Here is a 24,713-nt window from a genome sequence, read left to right as displayed (position 1 = left end):
GGAACAGGTTCATCTCTGGAGTCAGTTTATTTTCAAAGTGCCGTTATTCCAATATTTTTCATGCAGAAATGCAAGTTCAACATTTTTCAGAAAATTTGTTTACTGGCTCACTGCTCACTGCTGTGCTTCAGTCGATCTAAACTTTTGTGGTGGTTGAGGCCGCGGGAGCGTTTCGCGTTCGATCGTCGTCACGATGCTGTGAAGTGCAAAATTTACTGCGGGGCACCGGCAGTTTAAGCTGCGTTGCGCAAATTGAGCTTGATGCTTTCCATCTACACGCGCGTTTAACCCTTTCCTCACTGCAAGCGCACAGAACTTGGTTGGCACGCTCGCCTCTGTTGCGGTTCTCAGTCTAGCCCACGCGCACGGCCTGCACTGCCGTGAAACCACCTTTAGGGCAATGCTCTCCGCCACCAGCGTCGCCGAAGAGATGGGAAACAGCGCTGCTGGCCAAAGGTACACTGTGAACGATTCGTGCACTCGCGAATAGAGACTGTTTTTACAAAGATCTAGGCGTTGTATCCAGTTATTTCCGCGGGGTATACGCGCGCGCGCTTGTTGGGATGTTTTCTTTCCAGGGCATAATATTCGATCGAATATTCGAAAATCGCGCAAGCCTACTTAGACGGTATGTCCCACTCTCAAACAAGAGTGCTCTTTATGCTACTGCTGTCTTTTGGCAGCATGGTCAAACCGAAAATGTTCTCACCACTTTTGTCATCATGGTCCTCGGGTGGCTGCAGCATCTTGCCTTGAATGTTGCTAGACTCTAATGTGGCATCATCTGCACAATCAAGTCATAAAATATGGAACAAAATATTAAAGAAGTGGTCAAATCAGTCCACAGATGTTGAAACTAGGAAAATGTGCTTCGGTACCACAACTCCTTACACAAAGCACATTTCGCGCGCTATGTCGTAAGAACATGGCGGCCGTGAGCCAAGCTGGCGCCGTTCGCGTCGCCGCCGGTACTCTCGAGTTCGTTCAGCCGCTCCGAAGAACCACTATAAACTCGCGGGCAACTTTCTGCTGCTATGAAAGGAAATCTACGGGCGCGTGGCTGCTGCCCATGTGTTACCGCGCCAAGTAGTCCGGCAGCGTTTGACAGTGCTTTCGATTGCTCGGAACAGACGCTGAATCGACGCAGCTTCCACGGGCGACGGTTTCGCGTTTGTCCAGACGCGGAAGGGAACAGCCGCAAAATAAGTAATCCGTTACACTCAGAGGTGTGCTTTGTCTTATTTAGGTGTTGTAAATCAGGTTGTTTATGTTTTTTTTTTTTTTTTTTTTTTATTCCCCAGCCTGAACTAGCGTGGATTAAAGCGCGGGACTTTTCAGAAGCGCTCTCACGGATGCGCGCTTTGCCTCCGTAGCTTTCCCCTCATAGCCACAGAAGCTGTCCGCGAGTATTATCAACTCGGTACTAAACCGTAACTTTCCCTCGCCTACAGACACGAATAAACAGCAAGGGTTAGGTTTAGCGACCTTCGGTCCCTTTGGTCGTGACGAAAACATGCTGCCCGGCCGGAAGTCGTAGCGGGAAACTTGCCGATAGTCTGCCCGTATCTGCAATCAACGCCGGCGATCGGGAAAGACGTACGGCCGCAGTGCGGCTTTCGGGTGTACAACGGGCACCTTCCAATTTCGTCCAATTTTGTCTAGGCATGCTTTTATGGTGAAAGGTCGCGTGCGGTCTCCACAAAGAATTCGCGTCAATCAGCATACACAGCCACCGTCGCAATGCGTTAAAAGGCGGCGCTGCGAAAACGCCAGTCGGGATAAGATAGATAAGCCAAGCGATAAGCATCAAGGCTCGAGGATTGGTGGCGAAAAGTGACAAAATAAATTATCACGCCCCCCCCCCCCCCCCCCAAAAAAAAAAAAAAAAAAAAAAAAAAACTATCTATGCGGAGCACGACGTTGCGTGCGTTCGATATGCTGCGAGCAGCCGCATGCCGTTGGGGGAGGAATGCAACAAACTTGGGTGTAATACTGCACTGGGTGTGCATTATAAGGATCACCGGTGGTCGGGATGGGTCCAGATCCCCTCCACTACACGGTCCCACATAGACCCCGGGTTGCTTCCCGATGTTTCGGAGCACCCTCTCACACGGGCATTCAATGCTCATTCCAGCGCACAAATGTGAAAGCATAGGAGGCATGTTAAAAGCAATCCTCTGAAAATTCCTTTATGTCAATTTTTATATTTCCGGTCATAGACTTCAGAAAGAATGTTACACTTGCTTCGAGATTTCCGATGGTGAGCCACAAATGTTTTCTCTTTGATACTGTTGATGCCATATGAACATAACTTATTGACAACATAATACATACCTTATGTTAAATTTGTTAGCAAAGTTTTCTAGGCACTGGTGTTATGTGGGATCCATACAGCAAATGCATGACATTTTGCAGAAAATTTTACCTACCTTCACTTTAGTTTCTGTGGCCACAAGAAAAAAAAAATTCAGAAAAATGATTGATTTTTTTTTTTTTTCACAGAGGCTAAGGAAATGCGTTAGCCATCAATCTTCATTTTGCAACTTATTTAAAGGCCACCAGCCTGATAACCTGTCCCTTACAACACACTTTATTCCTCTATAAGGATTGCTGAGCTGGCTCATGATTTTTTTCTTTTTTATTGAGAACACCCTGTGAGAGCACCCCATAACAAACATTTCCTCGTACAACAAACAAACAGCACTACAAACAGAAAAAAAAAAAAACAAGATTAAGGAAAGTCTGCTTGCAGCACAGAACTCAGAACATGCAGATGTTACATTTGAATAAGTTTAAAGGGGCCCTAAAACACTTGAACATAGTAAAAAAAAAAAAAAATTGGAGGATGCTTAAACTTCGTCTTTAGGAGTAGAACACGATAGCATTAAAAAATCCCCGACTGCTTCTCACGCTTCCCAGCAACTGCAGCTTATGTAACCGCAATGTTTACTGGGAAACGCTGGCAGCGAACGCTATGCACGAAGGCGAGCTTTCTGGTAGAAACGTGGTCTCTTGTGTGGGCCGACCCCGGAGGTAGCGCACAGCCGCACCATTGTTACTGTTTCGCACATTTAATATTTCAGTCTAAGAAGATTGAACATAAAAGGCTTGCCCAGTAGGTTTTTGTTTCATGACATTTGTTTGTGGACTGTCATTCTCAAAATTCCGAGGAATAACTTAGTCAAGAATGTAAGACAACATAACCCGCATATACCGCATGTCATATAGCAAGGCATGACACATACATATACCTAAATATGTGCCATAATTTTCACTCACGCAAAAATCTGCGGACGCCGACACCGGATTTTCTGCAACACGAGGCCCTTAAAGCTATCACGTTAAAATGTTGCAGAACTGTTAACGAGGCTCCTGTGAACATGTGAGCCAAGTATTATTGCACTGCATGCAACAGTCTCTGTCAAAAGCAGTGAAATATCGCTTGCAGCATCATCACAAGCAGTTGGAGCCACAACAGCCACTGGCTTATTTCATGATCGCGAGAATATTTTCAGTAATATAATTATGGCTCATTTGAGTAGAAAAAATGAAAAACATATTAGTCTCCAATCTCAAAAAGACAGAAACACCATTACACCATGGCACTGCCGGTATGAACATAACACTTGTGCGTTGCTGTGTCTGCTGCATATGGCCTCCGAGATAAAAAGCGTAGCACAGATTCTGCGGCCGCCACGGGTGCCACCACAGGCCGTCTCACATTCAACCTCTGGGTGGGGCCAACAGGGCATTGCTCCCTTGTGTCCCCTTGCCATTTCCCCTGCGTAGCTTCGAGCGTGCTAGCGGAAATGAAAGGAGACAGAAAGCCGTCAATCGGTCCGATAACTACGTCCTACTTCCCTAGTGCTTAAAGGATTCAATTTTTTTTCTGCAGGAGATACGTGAGGTGACGTAATATAATAGTGATGTGATTCTGTGATTAGTTAAAAAGGTGTTTCAGGGCCACTTTAAGGATGACAGATGGCAAGAGGGAAAATCGACGCAAGGCACAGTAGCTGCAAGTTTGTCCAGACTTCGTTGAACAGGAGAAAAAAAATTGTAAGGCATCTGAATCTGTATATTCTCATTGCTACACTGTAAGCAGACAAGCAGACATTAACTGAAGTAACGCACAGAGAATGTCCTGGGCATAAACTCCCAGGAAGTTTTAGAAATAGTGCATCCAAGTGTCTTCGAATACTGAAAGCCCAACGCCCCCCTGCTTTCATTATTTTGTACTCCTTTCTGCTTTCTTTTGTAAGCCCTGTAGTTTGCATCTCTTAATTTTGGGTGCACAATACCTGAAACTACTGTTCGGGGAAGGAGGTGTGTTGTCTCACACACTAAGGCCATTGCTCATTAGAGAAGACTAAGGTTGTTTGGCAACATAACAAAAGGCGTCAGAAGTACATTTAAAATAGGGCTACACACTTCAAACTTGGTAGCAAGAAAAAAAAAAGAAAGTAAAATGAGAAAAAATGGAGAGCAACAGACAGGAATTTGCTGAAAGAGCACATAAAAAGAAAACACACACACAAAAGAAAAAAGAGACCGAGACCAACTTGTAGAATTGTGACACAGCAACCACAAAAACATGGCGACCCCAGAAAACCTACAATCGGCAAATGCAGGTGCCCATGGACACAGCTGGAACTTACCCGACTCAAGGCGGGCAGGCTGCGTAAGCACGGAGTCGGCAGACGCAGGACGGCTACCTTCTTCACCACCCAGGCTCAGCTCCCTGTGGACCACAGACACTTTGTACTACACAGTCACTGTCTATGTTTTTTTTTTTTTTCTTTTTACCAAGAGTATTCTCGTGGCTCTATCCCATATTTCAAAGAGGAGGCTAGCAACACACAATTCTCATTAGGCTGACTGTGTTATGGCACCAATGTCACCGATAGAATTCACCATCAGCTGCAGCTACACAATATTTTGCTGCAGTAGACTTCCTCTAGGATAACTCTGTTGGGCTGCGTCTTCTGAAAAGCTTAACCGTCTGGGGACCCTTCATTTACATTGTTAAAGATGCAGCATGCTCCTGTTAAAACAATATTACGAGCTGGACAGATTCCCAAGGTCCCTTAGATGCAGCTTAAGTGGAGTCAAGCATTCTTGCGAGGACACAGTTGCCAATGACAACAAGTCACTAAAAGGCAATGCTAAATCATTTTAGAGTGATAAAATATTCTTTCTCAACCCCACTTCATTATTATTTATTTTTCGGAAAAGGGCTGATTATTACTTTTAAACATAAAGACCAAACTTCCTTTCTATAAATTTCCTTCCGAAACGTTAACTCCGGCACATCAATGTGTTTTCACAGATTTTGAAGTATTTTTCTCAAAGTATTTGGGCCATACCAGCAGTGGAAAGGTTCTTGGCACTTGACAGGCCGTGTCTTTGGTTCTTTCATAATGCAACGCAGTCCTCCTTTACTGAAACAATTAATGGAGCTTGTGGAGTCACTCCCAACATCCATGGCGTCACAGAGAGCTGGTAGAGGAACTCCGGAGCGACACCATCAATCATTTTTCCATTTTGCACCTTTTTGAGCTTACCAAGCCTCCCCTCACTATAATGTGCCCCTCACCAGGCCCAATTGCAAATTTTAACTGGTAGTTATAAAATAGGTTATTTACCGAAATAGTTATTTTACCTAAAGAATTAGTATTTAAATCGGTTTATTACTGGAGAAAATAGAAGAAATGCAATGCCCTGTTACCATACTGCCAGGAGGTGAGAATGACAGCCAACAGAGATACACTCTCTCTCTGCCTCCAGTAGCCTCCGCGAGCAGCATTCTTTTCCCGCCTTCTCCTATATCGGAGCCACGGTGTAAGAAATATACTTCAGGTGATGACACTCCGCCCAATGGCATGGACAGATCGTGTTCGCTGTAGCCACGCCCCATCAGCCCCTGAGTCGCAGCGCCCCCCCATGCAGCTGCAGCCGGCGCATGTGCCACAGCCGTGGTCAGGCCAAAAAAAAAAAAAAAAAAAGAAAGCTCGGGTCTGTCTGTCTTTCTGTCGTTGCTACAGTTGATACAGAACGGCGCCTGCCTGCCTACCCATTTTGTCGTCTGCTCTGCTCATGCGCTGACGCCTATAGTGTAATTAGCGCTCCTGTTCATTTTACTCCGTGCACATATGCCGGCCGCAGCTGCGTGGGGGGGCGCTGCGGCTCAGGGGCCGACGGGTTGTGGCTACAGCGAATACGATCTGTCCGCGCTCTCCACTGCAGCGGGCGTCGAGTGTCAACACCTATATTTCTTACACCGTGACTGGAGCCAAGGTATTGGGTCAGGTTCATGTAATGAGCCCCCCACCATTTTTCCCCTCCTCTTCCTTTCTTTTGCTGAGCGACGCAATTCTGGCGGCGGCGTTGCATGTTCCGCATTAGACGATTCGCCGAAAAAATGTGTCATTGTGAGTGACGTTGCTAGGACTGCTATTTATGTCGGGGCGTTTCTCCGTGTTACCTCCACTTCTCTCGCTGCTAGTGGCGCTCTCTCCAAAGGCAGGACATGTAGCGATTTCGTTTGAAATTGCAGCTGTTATTAGTGCCGTGCAGTGCTGCAATACTTTGCAGACATGATAGTGTGAAGTATGTGTTGCGCTTGTCCGTTTGAAATGGCCAAACCTGGTGAGGGGCCCTTTAAGAGTGCCCTCTTTGGTATTGGGGGCACAATCCCCCATTGGATGCACCAGTGCCACCATCACTTTTGAGGTGAAAGTTGGATCACGTGCTATCGCTTCGAGAGTGCACACAGCATGAAATGGGCCATTTTCTCCCACAATTTGGGAGGGTTACTTTATATTAAATGTTTACAAACATTGCCCCTTGTCATGAAATCGTACTGACTGCTGTGTTAGCAGACAAAGTTGTTCGGGGCATTCTACAGGCTTTCTAATATGCTCATCGCGATATATATCCACCAAAGGCAGGGATTTGCTTTTGTTTCGTCAAATCAAAAGACAAGCCCTGGTCCGTGCAATAATAAATTGGTCGAAGCTTCATAAAAAAATTTATAAAGTATATTTGATGTGCTTTTTCACCAGCAGCGAAATTAAACGTCTTATACGGTAACAGCAGCAGATAATATTAAACGATTTCTACAGTAGAGAATGAAAATGTGACCGATCCCCACCTCACGTCGGAGTCTCGTGCTTTTTTGGTTTCTTCGGGCATTTGCTAAGATAAAAGCAGAACCGCACAGCAAGTCTCGTCATTTGTGCACTGGGGAGCATGTGAACGAGACCAAATTACTGTGGCACGATATGCTCCGCATGCGAGGAACTAATAAAAGGCGCTGATGCCGAAGGCCTTGCATTGTACGGCAATAGAACTTTACCAAGCTGCCACAAATGTTTAGCCGGCAATGATATTATTGGTAAGTTAAAGTGATGAAAACACTTGCACCATAAAATAATGCTGATAATAGAGACGCATTTTGTGGTGCATAGATAGAGATCAATAATGATCTGACTGAACCAAACGGGGCAATGCAGATGGATGATCATGTTTGTCCGCAAAAAGCATTAATAAAGGAACGTAGCAATAAATCCTGAACAACTACAGCAACATTCCTTTCATGCTCAAACTAAGTCTGCAATATATTGCGGTGCCAGGAGCATGGCTGTTTGTATTTTGTTGCATATCTCGCTTCACATATTTTACTGCTTCACACTTGTGCATGCAACTTACATTTTGTACATATGCACACAAACTTCAAATTTTGCCAGAGAAATTTACCATCCATTCTAGCTTCCATAGAAGCTACAGTGCTTTTTATTTCTGTGTTACTACGTATATCAAATCTGGCCCAAATTGGCCCCAAGGAAAACCACATATTCTCGCACAGCATTTGAAAGCTTAAAATGATTGAAAAAAAAACAAGCGCTCTTACGTAAAACTCCTACAACCGACCCAACACTTCGGCACGTGATCCAACTTTCTACGTCATTCAAGCACTGGCGGATGGCACCACGGTATGTTGTCGCGCCCAATTACAAAAGTGTAATTTAATAATACTACTACTTAATTTTTTCTCCTTAGTGTCCATTTAAAGCACCCACAAACAAGCGTGATAGAGTTTTGGAATGTAAAGGAAGTGTACAAGAGCATTTGGCTTTTCTGGGGAAAGCGGCATCATTGACACATCATTCATGCTAACTTATTAGGCTGCCAGCAATGTTACCACATTGACATTCATTCCATGCTAAGGCACCAAGGATATCAGTATCATATTACATTGATGCACTTTTGATGTGCAAACATGACACTGCCAGAGGACATTTCAGTAACAACACATATGGCAAACATAAACAAGCATGTGCACTATTGCTTCACAATAATAATAATAAATTTAAAAAAAGGAAACAGTCACAACAGCACCCAAAAATGGCGGCCCACATGATGGCAATGAATGATTGCAAGGCAATGCACCACCAGGGAAAACATAGGAGCGGTACATTACAATGTAGCAAGCCCGGTCCTTGCACATCATACAAGATCACCAAAACTTAACATGACTGCACTTGCTCATGTGCGCATGATGCAATGTTGTGCAGTTTTGCTAGTGCCATGCAGGACAAAAAAAAAATAATAGAAAGCTCACCGGTAATATGTGTGGTCAATATCGCCACTTCCCATCACCCTAAGAAGCAAAACGAAACAAAAAAAAAAACATAATAGAACACAACAACCAAGGGCTAAAAAGAAAGAAACAAATAAATAAAATAAAAAATGTAAGCCACAGAAAGCAATTAAGTTTATAATACATGCACAAAAATGCAAGATGCAGATGCACTTCTGATGTACACACACGTGCATACATGCACACTATATGACACTGCTCTAAAACTGTAAAAAAGAAAAAAAGAAAAGGAAGCAGTGTATCAGTGCAGGGTGTACAACGAAAGAAAGGTAACACATGCATGATAGGAGATGCAAGTGAATGAATGACATGTGACATGAGGCCTCAACGCCTCCATAGCATTGTCAATGCTGGACTGTCAGCTGTGCCCTTTTTGCCAAGACTGCTGACAGGAAAGAGCAGATAAACATTTGATGCCTAGTGCCTCACCACTTATAAAGTGCATTCAAGTTCTAAGGTCTAATTTTTGTCTTCGGAACAGAAACAGGTACAAAACACAAGCTGCAGAAACATGGCCTATCTTTGAAACGCCCTAGTAAGACTTGACTCCCTTTTGACTCCAGTCAAAACCTGCGACTTCCTCATGCGGCAGATGTATTTATATATGATGGCAATCTCTTATTCTGAAGACCAATATGCTGTTTTTAATTTTATTCTTTTGTGTAGAATCACACCCATCGAACTGAATTGTCGCGGCAAGGCACGAAGTGACCCGCATGAATGTCAAATAATGCGTTCATCGGTGCGATGGTCGAAAAAAGGCAGATCGTCGGTCTAAATAGAGGAGAGTGAGTAGTCAGTTATGTACCAGATAATCAGACAACATGAATGTATCAGTGTGAGAAGAAATGGCAGATTCACTACGGAACGAACCACCAAGGACAGCACAGTCACAGCAGCTGCCTGAGCAGGTGTTTCGGAAGCAATGTTTCTCCCAGAAGTAGACATGAATTTCTGCAAACTGCTGCGTTGCACCTTCACATCAGGACTATGCTGTCATTCTTCAGGAAGCCGCTTCTTTTACCGACCACAATATTGCAGCAGTCTCTCACACATCTGGTGCTGAAGGATGCTCTCTGCAATCGCAAATCTTCAAGATGAGCTGCTTATGCACCAAACAAATTACCAGTCTGCAAAGTAGACCTTCAAGGTGTGTTTTGTGGCAGCTGTAAACTTGTGCTACCCTTTCTGCCACAAATAAATGTACCGATCAAAAGAAGGTGACTATGTGGAGAACTAACAACTTTCCTAGTGCGAGTAGTCTATAATAAACTTTTTAGGGACAAGACACATAAATATCCCTGAAAGTTCTTATTTTCTGTCTAAGTGTGCAAAACACATTGAGAATAAGCACATGCACAACCAAAAGAATAAATATTTAGCAGAAACTTTTCAGCAATAGGGGGAAAACACCAGGCCAAAAACTAGAGTGGGCTTCACCCCAAAGCACCAATGGCTTCCTTTGGAATTTGCACAGTTCTCTTTATATGTGAACCATAGGTGTACATTTCAGTTGCTTTATATCACTTGTGTGACACCACTGCATCCGGAGATCTTGCACTGACTTGTCTCCTCTGACTCGGTTTTCAAAAGAAAGCGAGTAGCGTGCCAAGCTTCTTCCTCATCCTGTAACCCTGCTCTAAATCAACAAATGACGCTTGCTGCCCGTCATTCAGTGCTGGCCGAGTAGATTTATCAAGAAACTTCATACTCAATACTAAAACTCGGTGAAAAAAAAAATTTTTTTTTCTGGTATGTTGCCTGTAGGCAACACCTCCTTTATATAAAGGGTTAAAAATTACTTGGAGACCTTAGAAGTTGTGAAATCTCGGAGAGCAACTCAACAAAATAAAGATGGAAGAGCTTCTTCCAGATAATATTTACAACTCAAAAACAATGGTCAGTGCATGGTGGCCCACCAAGTTTCGCAGCAGGAATAACAGCGAAAGATTCAGACTACCAAAGCCAACACAGGGGAGGATTTAGTAGCAAGCAGTTTTTCTCTCTCCACTACATAGGAAACTTAACACTGACACTCACGATGACTTCAGAGCTTTTAAAAGCATATGCTTGTTTTCACTGCAAGACAAAGCCAGTAGAATAAATTTGAACTAGGTATTCTGTCATTGGTGCCAAAACAGTTTGGTCTTTGTCTGGCCTACGAAGTTTTTCATGATGGCTACAGAAGAGATTCACCACTTCCAGCAACATAAGCAGTCGCTCCTGCATTTATTAACAATAAACACCGACGCAATTACTCGGACAAAAGAAGCCAGCAGTCACCGTAGCAGTAACAATGCTTCCAGCTTCATTTTCTGCAAAAGGATTGCGAAAGCCTCAACACCGTGTAAACAACATGCAAAATGATTCAATTGCGTCCAATGCATTGGAATCATTTCCATGCATTTCTTACGCACAGAAAAAAAATCTGGGTTTGACGTTTCCAAAATGTGAAATTTAATAAAGTAGTGCTTGCGTACGTCGTATGTGTGCCCCTTGCTGTCCTGTCCAATCACGCTCGAACACTCACTTTTAAAGAGCAATGTGCCAAATAGCTGGGCAATGAGTTCCTTAAACCTGCAAGACTGAGTTTATTTGAGGCAAGTGGCACATGGCTAAGGAAAGATGAAGCAGAAGCTGGGTACTGAACAGCAGTTAGTGTTTATGTCTTCCTTGTGTTGAGTGTACACACTGTTCAGCCACAACCACGAGAACAAGCTTGATGGCGGTCCTTATGACACTTTTGAACAAAACCGCCATGCTAACGAGAGTAAATGTTAAATATGACTTCAAGCATGAAATGGCATACAAGGACTGTCTCAGTCGTTCTACCAACTCTGATTACAGTTTGTCAGGCTTGTGAGGCAATGCAGTCACTGTGCTGCAGAAACAGAACATTATATGTCAATTTTTACATTAATCTCAGTTCCAAATTTCACACTGCACATCGCATCTTTTCATTTCACTTGTGCTTACTGCATGTTAAAAATATTCATAAATCAAGGAAAAGAATAGTGTTTCGTGAAATGTGTGTTAAAATCTAGAATAACCAAAGGAACACGGCGCAGATGCGTTCTGCGACATCCCACTTGCTCTTTAAAAGCTAGAGCAGTGGGTGGCACATCAAGTCACAAGTTTCCTTCAATGCCTCGATGTTTTGAACCCCGTGTAGGAGTGCTTAACATTTTCACCACCTGTGTTACTGCAGCTTTTACCAGCAGATGACTTGCAAATGCAGACTAGAAAAAACAACCCATGACATTGTATTGTGTTAGCTAAGCTGCAGTGCATTAAGTTTTGCATCCAAGAAACAAGGCATGTTGTAAAGATTCTTGTGAACTAGTGGTATTCAAGTTAAAAATAAAGTTTGAAGGGGGGAAATGTGCATCACCTGTTTTAAGCACCAGAATACACTTTCAATTTCTGAACGGTTGTGACAAAGCTGGATGACCCATTTAATAATTAATGGCTGGCTTCTTTTGCCCATTTGGCTAACAAGCTGCCCAGCTTCTTTCAGTTCTGGTCTACCAGAGGTAAGGGCAACAGGACAATCTTCAACAAACCAGGGCAACGAGAGGCACAATTCCTAAGGATGGAGGTTAAGCTGCAGGTGGGGAAGGTTGGATGGGGTGAGGGCGGCCGGTTTGCATTAGTGGTTGAGAACTCACGGAGGCAGGCCGTTGGTAGCTGCGCTGGCAGCTGCCGTTTGAGCAGACGGCGACAGCATGGGGGGCACCTTCTTGCGAAGCCTCGGGCCGCCTGACGTACTGGCACAGCGCTTGCCACCACCCACGCTGCCATTTTTGGCGGTCTCACGCTCCCCACTGCTCGACGGCGATGCCCTGCCATGCCATACCAGAGCCCTCTTTCGCATGGGTCCCCCATACCACCAACTCGATCACTTGCACCTCCAGAAGTGGCAATTGAAAGCATCACCCAGCTTCATACCCCAGCCAAGTGGGTGGACTAAGTGTCCCACATCATTTGCAGGTGTGCACACATTTACCATTAGTGACATCAAGATTGGAGCAAGTTGAAGCATCTTTGGAAATTAAAACACCTAACTCAGACGAAATGCAAGGACACAGGGCGCATACAGCACAGATTCCAAAGATCTATTTTGAAAAAGAGCACATCTATATGTCACAGGGCACAATCATTTTTATACATTTTGCACTCTTTTTCAAAAGAGTTCTTGTTGGAAGTTGGTTCTGTGTGCCTCCTGTCTATTCTTTATCTGAGTTTTCTGTGTTCAGTCATTAAGATGTTTTGGCGATATCCCTTGCGCAAGACAAGTTTGCCAGCAAATGCATTCGGATAACTCGCTTCACTTGAAACGAGGCACGCATACATGACAGCAGTGACCAGTGGTATCAGAAAACGCAACTGAAAAGTTCAGAAGCTCCTATTTCTACGTGATTATGATAACTGAATTTGTGTGGCTGTGGATCCCCGTACCAAAATCTCCCTCACTCTTAGCCCAGAAGTGAGTGCAGTATGTGAATTTGTTTCCCTCCACTCGAGTGTGCAGCCCAGGCAGTGCCAATAAAACGAATATGAAAGAATACATTAAAAATTCAATGTTTACCTACCCGCACAATTAGCACCAGAAGTGCATTTGCATTATATCTACACTAATTTTCATTGCGTCTAGGCCAAATCCAACTGCTTTGCTATGCTGCCTGGATGGAGGCTGGATGCATTAGCTTGTCACAACTCTTGAAGGGCTATCGTGTCAATGAAGGTAAACAGTTAATTCCTCTACTTGTCTACTGAGGTCTATTTGAAAAAGGGTGTGCTTTTGGAGCAATAATTTTGCGAATCAGCTTCAGAACAGTGTTAACCAACATACCAATTGTCCACTTCCTTACCAGTTGCCACTGCCATCAGCTGCCAACAAAAGCTCAATCCACAAAGTACATCAGCAAGCTAATAGAGCGGCTCCATTAGAGAAAAAGTGCACCTGCTTAAAGTGACACACCTACCCATTTGACTGCGGCATTAGATGTGGCGTTAGCAGACTAAATAAGAATTAAAGCTCTCAGACAACGCTATCACTAGAAAAAAAAGAGGGGGGGGGGGGGGGGAGGTGCTGGGACCCTAGAGCCGAATAAATAAAATTAAAAGAACAGCAAAAATGAGAAGAGACAGTGCAGAGGTAAGAAAAATGGGTAAGTAACACTTCAGGAACTCCAAAGCATGCATTTTTCCAAAAGAAGTACTGTTGCAGCAAAGCTAACTGTTCTTTGTTTTGTTACTGAGAATGTAACCATGCACTGAAACCACTGTACTGCCTGTCTAACCTGCCTAATACCAGTGGGCACTCTGCATGCAATGCAACAAATTCAGTGATGTAGTGAGACTACTGCCAATTTATGCTTAGTTCTTCTATGTCCCGAGAATTCAGAAATGCTATTAATCATCAGAATACACTGTGTACTGTAGAGCCAGTCGCTGTGAACCCAAAAAAATTCTCCTGCCCGAGCTTTCTGCTTATTTGCATGAAAACTCCCCCAAGGGAATAACACCTTTTACTTGCACAACTGCTATTTGACAACAGCTATTGCATGGTCAGTCCAAAAGCTTTCATAAGAACAAACTCTGCAGGTTGCATTTGCATAGCATGGCATAGGTAGCTCAATTTAAAATTTAAAATTAAATTCTGGCATTTGACATTTTTGCGTCTGCCATTTGGCGCATTTGGGTTTCTCCTGCAACTGCTGCGGGCAAAACCACAGTCACTATCAACACGATCATGCAAGGCGACCATGAAGCCACACAGTGAACGCACACTGAGTCAGAACATAACTACTGCGCACCGTAACTGCTTCAGATGAAACCGTGTTCACTACGTATTAATGCGATCATGGATGGTGACCATGCAGTTCTGAAGACACACGGCCAATGCGCACTGAGCCATAACAAAACTACTGCTTGCCGCAACTACTCCGCATGAAACCATTGCCGCTATAAATACAATCACGAATGGCAACCCCACAGTTCTGAATGCACATGGCCAACAACATGCCTACTGAGTCAAACGAAACTGCTATTTGCTGCAACTGCTGCAGACGAAACCACGGTCACTATCGAGGCGATCATCGATGGCGACCACATAGTTCTGAAGGCAAGTGGCCAACGCGGTGCCATGCGCGACAATAAACACAAGAATAAAGGCTATAAAGGCAGAAATAAGCACGAAGACGAGACCATCTTTCTTGCATTTGCCCGACTATAGGGCGCATGCATGAGTTGTTCGAGAGACATGTGGGGACTTTTGCTTCTCGAAATCTGCCTTTCCCTAGGTACTACAAGACTACAGAGGAGGACCATAGAGCTTACGCGGATGACTATGGCAATGCAGACTCAGCAGCTTCGTTTGGTGGAACGCTAGCGCCGCTTTTGCTCTTTTGCGTCGCTCCACGCACATCGCGCTCCGAGGGTTGTCCAAATTAATCGATGTGCGGCCAAATATGTCTGAATTAACAAGAATATTGTTCCATTAAATAATGCATATGCTTGCAGGGGCCACAGGACGCATCGAAGTTATCCAATTTTCCGAATTAACAAGGGTCGAATTAATGAGGTTTTACTGCGTACAACTCCATTGCATTCTGCCCCCCTTGACATGTGGCTGCTGTCAATGAGGTACAAGCCCGCAATCTTGTGTTCCGCAGCGGAAGGCTATTGCTACTGAGCCACTACTGCAATAGACAAAGGAGAAAGCAGCTTAGGCAGGAAAACTTTCTGTAAGTACAATGACGACTGCACAACAATTAGTGCTTCCAAAACAGCACAGATTATTCCTTCTAGCAGAATTGAAGAGAGGCTGCAGCCATTAGGGTCTGCCAATTCAATAGTTGTGTCGCTACACCACCAATGAATGTGCCCTGTGCTGTTAGTGCAGATATTGCGAAGAAACCATGAACATGCAATGCCTAGCTTCACTTTGCAGACAGATAGTCAAGTCATAAAGAGGTACCTATATGGTGTAGTACAGGTGCATGCACTTAACGCCATTGCATACAAAAAGAAGGAAATGTTCCTGTCTGCAGCCAGCACAATATTTTAAAGCTGGCAGTAGCTACATATTGCTGCTAAATGGTCTATAGACCTCTTCCACATTCGCAAATGAGAGCAGCGTAATTCTACTCTCACAAAACATGGCGGAAAGTTCCAAGTGCCTCGTTTATTGCTATTGTCTGCCACTTATTTGGCTGAAATCTCTCGAGTTCATTTGCAGCAGTTATCTAAACAAGACAAAGGGGTTGCAGGAAGACAGAGACTTGTCCACTTTTAATCAACTGAGCACTTGTTTCTCTAGAAGAGCTTTACGGTGTTGTGAGTGAAGGAGGTCTATAGTAGGTGACATGAACATGCGCAATGAAAGACACAAACATACCTGCTGCTGCCACCCTGGGATGGGGAGGGCCGTTTGGCCTTTGGCCTCTTCTCACTATGGCGGCTGCTGCCCACTAAATTTTCGTAGATGCTGCTGAAGCTGGGCGTTGGGTTGTTGCTGGACAGTGACGATGGCTGAAATGGAACAGTCAACTCTCATTTTTACTTAATGTCAAAGGCCCGCAGAAATGTACACTAGGCAATGAAATGGGACACTGTGGAGACATGTGTTGCTCTCTCATGTTCCTAGATCTGTCACGTTTATTCTGCAGTGTAGTAAATTGGCATTTCTGCATTTCCTTGTGCTCATATGGGATACACTGCACAGAAAGATGAGAGTATACAAGACACCCTTTTTCCATCTTAATGTGGGTAAAAAGGCATAGCTTCTGTCAATGATGCACAACACTACTCTACACATTCATTTAACCATTCACAAATGTCAATGGTCATGTTGAACAACTGGAAGGCTAGGCCCACCTCCAATAAGTGTCTCTGCATGTAACCAAGTCCAGATGAAAATATAAAAGTAAAGTAATACTGCTGACTATCTGTTTCAAGTGCGATGGCAATGGAATGCAGCTTTGTGTACAGCCACAGCATAAAAAAAGAAGACAGCCAAATTTTAAAAGCTGTAACCTCACCGGGGGAGAGAGTGGTTCCGTCTTGGCCTGCAGCAGTGGTACAGGCTGCTGCTGCTGCTGTTGCTGCGGTGACTGTTGCTGCAGGGGTTGCTGCTGTTGCGGCTGCTGTGGTTGCTGCGGTTGCTGCTGCTGAGCAGCTGTGGTTTGCTGAGCAGCTGCTGCTTGTTGAGCAGCTGCGACCTGCTGTGCAGCTTGTGCTGCTGCTGCGGCAGCGGCTGCGGCTTGCTGTGCGGCCTGCTGGGCCTTGGCCTCCTTGGTGCTGCCCAGCGGGCGACCCCGCTTGCGCTGCCGCTCCCCAAACACAGGGCTGCCTGTCTGCACCACCGTTGCCTCCGTGAAGTTGGCTGTCGTGAATTTGCCCGGCAGCTGCTAGGAATTAGAACAGCAGCTCAGTTCACTGTTCTATTTCAGCCATCGTCGCTGTCCTGCAACAACTCATGCTAAACAGAGTAATGTGACCGTAGGCATGTTCTCCTATGTGGGTTTATCAAGAAAAGACAAACAGCAGCACAACAAACAGCAGTGGAAGAGCTGTGTAATACTAGTTGTGGTGAAATGCCAAGAGACGCATCGTGGACGACGACGAAGTGGAGTCGAAAACATGGAACCACGTGCACCACGGCTGCTGCATTGTTCACATGGATGACAACTTGCTGCACATGCGCGTGTGGCGCAGCAAAATAACCAATTAAGAAAACACCTACAAATGAGTGAGAGCCACACAAGCACTTTCAGCGAATCAGCAAATAACGTGTGGCTGAAGCAGCCTACAGAAGGTGAAGAGCCACGTCAGAAAGGCAAACGAAGCTGAGAAGCGGAGCAAGGAAGAAGCATTGGCTTGGGTCGGACGTCAACGTTCAGGAGGCCAACAGCTGTCGGAGGGGCCCGGTCAGGCATCAATGCACGGATGGACCTCTAGACAACTCGTCTTCCGCTCCTGTCACCCAGCAGACGAACAGGGATCTGTGGGAGCTGGCCGGCCGTCTCCGCTCTTGCAGCTTGTCGGGCTTCTGCTCCCGCCAACCAGCCGACCGACGACCCAGAGTACGCGAGGTCTCATCTGCCGTCTCCGCTGGTGTCGTTCATCCAGCGACGCAACACCAGCCAAACTGTGAGTGCACAGTGGTAGTCACTCTGAACGCGGTAGGGAAGCTTGGTCTCGCTTGCCCCCATGCCCTGTGCCCTTGTACATGCCTTTTGTGTGTGTTTGAATATATGTTGTGTGCCGTGATTGTTGCAATTCCTTACTTGCTGCCCTCGGAGGCGTCTCTGACTGATACAATTAAGCCTACTCCCCGAACCACATCGTAACACTAGTGTATTCTCGTGTAAGGATCACCTTTTTTTTTAACTCAAACTAGGAACACATTTTTTAAGTGCAGCCTCGATACAAAAAAAAAAGTAAATTAAATGTCTAGCTGCTTTGAAAAGCGAATGCGCATGCCCCTAATGTCGTGATCTATAAGGTGCTCGTTTTAGCTTCAAAGGGCTGCAGCCACGTGAACAACTGCACATGCTGATGTACAATGCGTACCTGCCAACATGCGAACTCTAGAATTTGTAAGAATCCCATTGACATGACCTCACGAGTCTTTCAGCAGCACACTTTTGTTTTTCAACTTGCTTGAGCACACATGTTTTGTGAAATGGATACGCACTTTATTAACGATGATTTACCTTTAGACGCAGCACACAAGCTTCAGCAAACTTGGAACACCAAAGAATAAAAATGTTTTCAGGCCAGTTGCTTTCTTTTCAGAGACTTTTCTGCAGCCGATTTCACCAGCTCCAGGAATGTGTTTGAATAAACATACTCAAAGAAGGTACCACTCTAGTATGAGGAGTCTTGCGCTGCTATAGGAGGGCGACGCAGGTACGACCACAATTTTATTTTTATTTTTTTTCATGCATTTTTTTGCAATTTTGTACCGCCCCCATCATAAAACAAATATAATTTATTTTTAATAAAACTTGGTGCAACATTCGGAAGATTGTAGAACAAGCCCGAATTCGTAACTTTACAGAAAATTTGGGAGATTTGGCAGGTATGACAATGTTCTTGCTGGCTGTGTTATCAACATATTCATCAGCCATCCAAAGTGAAAATAATGCGTACGTATAGTGCCCACTAACAAGTTTCTTTCGTGGCATTAGCCTTCAGTGGATCTTGAAACAGTATGCACAGAAGCAATACTGCTGAAGGTAATCGATTAACGGAAGTTAACCAGAAAATCACCAAATCGGAGTTCTCTGGGTGTAGCATACATGATCCCCTGTGTTGATTGCAAACAGACACAGACTGGACAAAAGAAAACATTCACCTGATATTTCTGAGAGCATCAGCGCAATCTGAAAAACAAATATCCAGGCAAACAGAATTGACAAGCATGTGTATGCATAATGTCCTGACATTGGGCAACACAGATGTTACTGCAAAAGAAGAGAGCTCAGCAACCTGTTTTATGCTGAAAGGGCACCCACTTCACTTAATCTACTCAAATGTAAAGGAATATGTCACTACTTTGGTCGTGTGCGCCATATGGTTTGTACATGTCTAATGGCAACATCTGCACAGCTTCATGCGATTAAGGAACATGGAAGGGTTCTAGAACACCATCTCCTGTGGCTAGGTCAGTGACTTCCTCCTGAATGAGCAGAAATGCAACCACAGCTGGCAAAGGCAACTCACAGGCACTGGAGTACTGGGTGTGCCCGTGCTTGGCGAGGGCGACGACCCCCCAGACGTAGCACCATTGCGTGGCTCAGTGGCATCGCTGCTGGCACCACCGTCTGAGGACACCTGGCCATTGCATGGCGGCCGACTGCATCCACGCCGCTCCGCACTCATACTGCTGCCCCCCTTCATGCGCGCCCTGGTGGGCTTGCGTTCAGGGCTGCCCTCACGTGAATTGCAATCTGCTGGAATAGGCTTGAAGGCCGGGATGATCTTGATGTTGCTGTCCCGTTTCTGCAAACAAATAGTGTAAGAGTCCTACATGTGTTTGGGGCTGACTGGTTCACGGTTTAAGCAGTAAAACAGTGAAATGAATAGAACACGAAGAAATGCTCATTTGGTTTAACTGGCATGACATTGTCACTAGGAAAAGGGTCTGAACTTGAGCTCAGTCCTGAAGTCACTAGGAAACTTAGCTGTCTTTAGAGGAGAAAGAAAACAGCAGCCAAAGAGTCCTGACAATGGGTGCAACAAAGGTTCTTAGAGCACTCATTGAAAACAACAGTTCAGTGTTCAACTGCACTTGACATCTCAAAAGAGAGAGAAAAAAGGAAAGGACAGGGAGGCAGCAACTCAGCTTAACATGCCTGTAGGATCCATACACACTGCACTAACCAGTTTCTGGTAGTGGTAGGGACAGTACCCGCAGTACTTGACGTTGTCCATGTAGTTTCCAGCCTCTTCACAGAGAAGACCCGCTGCCTGCGCACTGGATAAGAAAGAAACTGCATGTTTGCACACAGGGGCCAAACAGTATGCAGCCATTACCTACTGCGTGACTCATGCCTTCAGCTGGCCCAAGGCACATGGTGTAGAATTTAAGAGAGTATATATAGGCTGTCAGGACTTGGAACATGGAGAGAGTAGGTGGTCAAAGTTAGTGTGGTCCTCACCACTACGGCATTTCCTTTACACTGTGCATAGCTTCTGGTCATCAGAAGTCAGAAATCAGATAGTAAGGCAAAGCCCAAATGCTCATTTTTAAAGCACTCACATTCTCTACAAACTTTACTCGTCACACAATGGGCACACACACAATTCCTGCCGGCGCTAAAATGTCTGTAGTCCTTGCTGATTTGAATCATTCAAAGCAACCTTCAGTAGTATGCAGAGGCCAGCCATATTGTGCTTGTCAAAAAAACATTATTTTAGCGGTGCCAGTAAGAACGTGTAAATATGAATTTCAGGAGACCAGAAGAACTGTGGAAATTATCTCAAAAACGTTTGGACAAAGTGTACGAGCTATGTTTACTGCATCAGCATATAGAGTTGAAACTCAATTTAACACGAAGTGATGACCAAGCTAAAATTATTTCGTTAAATCGGGAATTCGTAAAATGGAGAAAGGGATTTCTCGGTCCTCCGAAATATAAAATTGTAACGTAGTGACACCCAAAAGCTACAGCAGCATTGTATTTGCTGCTAACCCACGCCTGTGCGTGTGAAATCGGGTACGTAAGAGCGCTACCGACTGCTGAGTCCCTTGTTCCGTGCATGGGTGTGGCATGCAGCCTCGTCAAAATAAAGCTAGGGCCATGGCTAGGGTGCACAGAAGTTTTAACGCGACAGCGTTGGAGCGCATGCTCTAAGAAAAACCCGCCTAAATCAAAGTTAGAAAGAAATCACTGATTTTTTTACTCGTTTATTTCAGGAAAAACTTCATTAAATGAGGTTTCGTTAAGTTAGTTTTGTTAATTCAGGTTGATGGAAACATTGAACGCTATGAGTACCTGCCAGGTAATGGAAATTTCTTCGTTAGATCGTAAAATCAAGTTTCGTTAGACTGAGCTTCATTTATTGAAGAAACCCATTCATGACCTTAGATTGCATATTTCCCAGGATCTGGACTAGATGGTGCAATTTTCATCAGCTCTTGCTTACAACTTTTCAAGAACTCTGTCAGAACTGCTACAGAATGGCAGCAACCTTGCAAGCACTTTGGAAATGCGGCAGCCTGGTGCAAGCTGACAGTAACAGCAAATCTTGTGGTGTCTGTCTAATGGACAGTCATGGATGATGACAAAGTGTTCACAAAAGCCATGAAGGCCTCTCATAAGAGCAAAGCACCCTGCATTTATTAGCCTATGGCCTTAAGTGAGGCCTCTAGCCTCTCTTCTGGAGGGACTTTTTCTTTGTTGGTGGTAGTTTCTGGCAGGTCACAGTCAAAGAGAAAATGTGGACAGCTTGGAGCAAACAAAATCATACACCTAAGGATATCCTAAGCAAACATCAAACCGTGCCACTGTCCACCAGAGTTGCAGTATCATATGCATGTCTTCATCACCATCCCTTTTAGTTCACAAAAACAGTGCTGGCTCACGTACCATGTGACATGGAAGTACTGCTTGCACCCAGACTTGTTGCACTGCATGCATGCTCCAATGGACGCCTTGCTCTCGTGGTGCTGCTGCTCGCAGATGAAGCAACTCTGCAAAGACAGGCAGTTCTGACTTGACGTGTCACAACTATCCTGCTTCAAGAGGCTCTCATTGCCCCAGCCCAAGCTCAATGCTGAACTGTGGCCTTCTTCAAAGTTCTCTCATTACACTATCCTATGCAAATCAGAGTTCTTATGAATAACACGCTGTATGGTTCATTGCTGCAGCTACAGAATTTCATGCAAATCTACTAAAGAGAAAACTGGCACCATGAGAAGCGCAGGCTTTGAATTGGTGTTTGTTGACTTGAGCGCTGTATTAAAGATTCAATTTTCGGGCTTTGTGAGCTGTGGTTCTTCCTGCTCACTCTACATCCAATTTTCTCGCAGCAGGACCTATTCACACTGCTGTCACAATGCCACGATGCTGCAAGTAATTTAGTACAATGTTTTGTGTTTGCATATAACCTTTTGTGCAACACCGTGCATTTGATCAGCAGTAAGCAATAGTAGTACTGACTAGACAGAGCTTATGAGCAAGAACTCACAACACTGCAAATAGGATGTGTTGTTGGTGTATGTATGGTGTGTGGCTTTGGAAACAAACAGGTCAAAGATGGCACAAGAACAAGACAGGAAGAAACAGGTACACCAAATGCTTTTTTTTTTTTTTTTTTAAGACTAGCACCACAGAGGTTAAATGTTTTTTTAGCACTGCTTATATACAGCGTGTTTAATAAAATGCATTTGAAATTTCTTAAAAGTATGGAAGGTGCAATAATTAACAATTTCCTTGGGATTGCTTTTACCACAGAGGCACACACTTAAAAATGACCCAAGGCAATATTAAGACAAGTAATTATGATAATTAGACAAATTGACTTTTTAACCTAAGCGGCGATTCAGTCTAAATCTGTCATCATTCATAACCTTTTCCAGAAACAATAAAAGCTGATAAAGCTTATTTCTGCAGCATAATTCTTTCCAGTCCAATTTTACCTAGAAAACCAGAACTGAACTCCCAAAAAGTGCAACTGTCACTTCCTTAGGAGACACACATGGATGATATGGTTGTTTATATGCCTCCCTATCGGGCAAGCATGAAATGGGCATCCTTATCAAACTGCAGTCTCGCTCGCTTTATGCTCGTCCTACAGTAAGACGCAACAGTCACGTCACTCATGAGCTTCTCCTAAAGAGCATGACAGTTGCTCTCATCGGCAGTACAATATTGGTTTTCCAGGCGAAATTGGCCAGAATTTATTATGCTGCAGAAATTAGCAATGTCAGCTTTTTCCATGTCTGTATGCATGACATGACAAGGTCCAAATTATCAAGCACGTCTGACAAAAAAGAAGGGGGGGGGGGGGGGGGTCTAAGAAGCTGGTCAGCTCCAGTACATAATTTGCAAGGTAACTAAGAGACATATGGAAAAGACTACTGCTGCATTCAATGAAGCTACTGAACACTGACCTTGCTGTAACGGTCCTGCGGAACCAGCTGCAACACAATGGGCTCCATGGTGGTCACGTTGCCAAAGCGCACCTCCGGGATGTACAATGCACAGACAACATGTGCCCAGCCTAAATAAAAATAAAAAATAACATAGCCTTTTTCATATGCCTTGAGTGCATGCTACCTCCTTCTCTGTGTACAGACAATTGATTTGCTGAGAGGTAAGAAAGCCTCAGTTTCAACTAAAGTTGAAGCAGTGACTGCAATATCAACTGCCCTGTTCAGCGCAGTAAACATTGAGAACAGTACACAAACAATATCCACATTATTTTTTGGGGGGGGTGGCATTAGGCTTTGTACGTGGCCCATCTGCCGCAGGCGACAACTTTGATGCAAGCCTATTCCAAACTCGAGACAATGAAGAGACAAGTGGTGTGAGCTGGCTAAAGGCAAGCGTGATCGGAAGCAGAGGCATGGAATAGCAAAGCATGTACGCAGCCCCGTGCACAAGCTTAACTTGTAGGGCAATGCATGACCACGGAGCTTTTGTGTGACAATGTGGCTTCGCCATGCCATCTTGTACAGCCGTCACTATCGCTCAGGTTTGCCTGGTAATTTTCATCAAAATCCTTCTTTCAGAAATGCAGGAAATATGGGTAATTCGCCAAACTGACAAAGCATAATCAGAAACACTGTACGTTTTTTCAGACTATTCCAATAGGTATGATTATCACTATTTTGTGCTTAGGGTGAAACATTCCAGTTCTCTGCAATAGATAATGTGAGCTAAAGGCCGTATGCTGGAAAGGAAGTATTCTGCCACTGTTCTGGCTCATTTCCACAGTTCCTTGCACGCTCAGAATATTTAAATAAAAACCACCTACATAAACTCCAGCAACAACAGTGGCTGTGAACCACAGCCGATAAGAAAATTAAATTATGGGGTTTTACGTGCCAAAACCACGATCTGATTATGAGGCACGCCGTAGTGGGGGACTCCGGAAATTTGGACCACCTGGGGTTCTTTAACATGCACCTAAACCTAAGTACACGGGTGTTTTCGCATTTCGCCCCCATCGAAATGCGGCCGCCGTGGCCGGGATTATATCCCGCGACCTCGTACCACAGCCCATAAGAAGACTAAGAAACAGGGAATTAGTTTCTAGGACATTACAGTGACTTTGGCAACACCACAATTGCAGTTGATAAGTTGATACAGCTATCACAGTGATAAGTGCCAAATACAGCTATCACAGTGAAAAACTGCAACTACTTGTTCTGATCAACACAGTGACCACTTTAAGCAGATGCTCTATGTGCACGTAAAAGAAACACCAAGAACTTTCTTTTTTGCCTTCTGACAAAAGAGCATAGAAGTTAAAAGTGAGACTGGTGCCTGCATTCATGCTAAGTGAATGCATAGGCAAGCCACATGTCTGC

At 44.6% G+C, this 24,713-nt stretch overlaps 1 protein-coding gene across 10 annotated transcripts in view; it reads right to left on the bottom strand.

Annotated features, from left to right (window-relative positions):
- Nucleotides 1-24,713, bottom strand: part of LOC119442733 (protein AF-10-like) — a 48,062-nt gene that overhangs the window by 17,991 nt on the left and 5,358 nt on the right. Inside the window, exons 4-14 of one of the 10 annotated variants that reach the window (XM_037707725.2) lie at nucleotides 23,292-23,401; nucleotides 21,766-21,869; nucleotides 20,057-20,150; nucleotides 19,397-19,675; nucleotides 16,708-17,076; nucleotides 16,065-16,198; nucleotides 12,331-12,504; nucleotides 8,624-8,662; nucleotides 5,367-5,441; nucleotides 4,659-4,741; nucleotides 710-784 (exon numbers count right to left, since the gene is read on the bottom strand). In XM_037707725.2, coding sequence (XP_037563653.1) covers nucleotides 710-784; nucleotides 4,659-4,741; nucleotides 5,367-5,441; nucleotides 8,624-8,662; nucleotides 12,331-12,504; nucleotides 16,065-16,198; nucleotides 16,708-17,076; nucleotides 19,397-19,675; nucleotides 20,057-20,150; nucleotides 21,766-21,869; nucleotides 23,292-23,401 — 1,536 coding nt within the window. The remainder of the gene's footprint in view (nucleotides 1-709; nucleotides 785-4,658; nucleotides 4,742-5,366; nucleotides 5,442-8,623; nucleotides 8,663-12,330; nucleotides 12,505-16,064; nucleotides 16,199-16,707; nucleotides 17,077-19,396; nucleotides 19,676-20,056; nucleotides 20,151-21,765; nucleotides 21,870-23,291; nucleotides 23,402-24,713) is intronic. The other 9 variants (XM_037707726.2, XM_049662348.1, XM_049662347.1 and 6 more) reach the window with 9 other exon arrangements.

The sequence above is a fragment of the Dermacentor silvarum genome, chromosome 2 (assembly GCF_013339745.2).
Source record: "Dermacentor silvarum isolate Dsil-2018 chromosome 2, BIME_Dsil_1.4, whole genome shotgun sequence".
Lineage (NCBI taxonomy): Eukaryota > Metazoa > Arthropoda > Arachnida > Ixodida > Ixodidae > Dermacentor > Dermacentor silvarum.
This window is presented reverse-complemented; position numbering and strand designations above follow the sequence as displayed.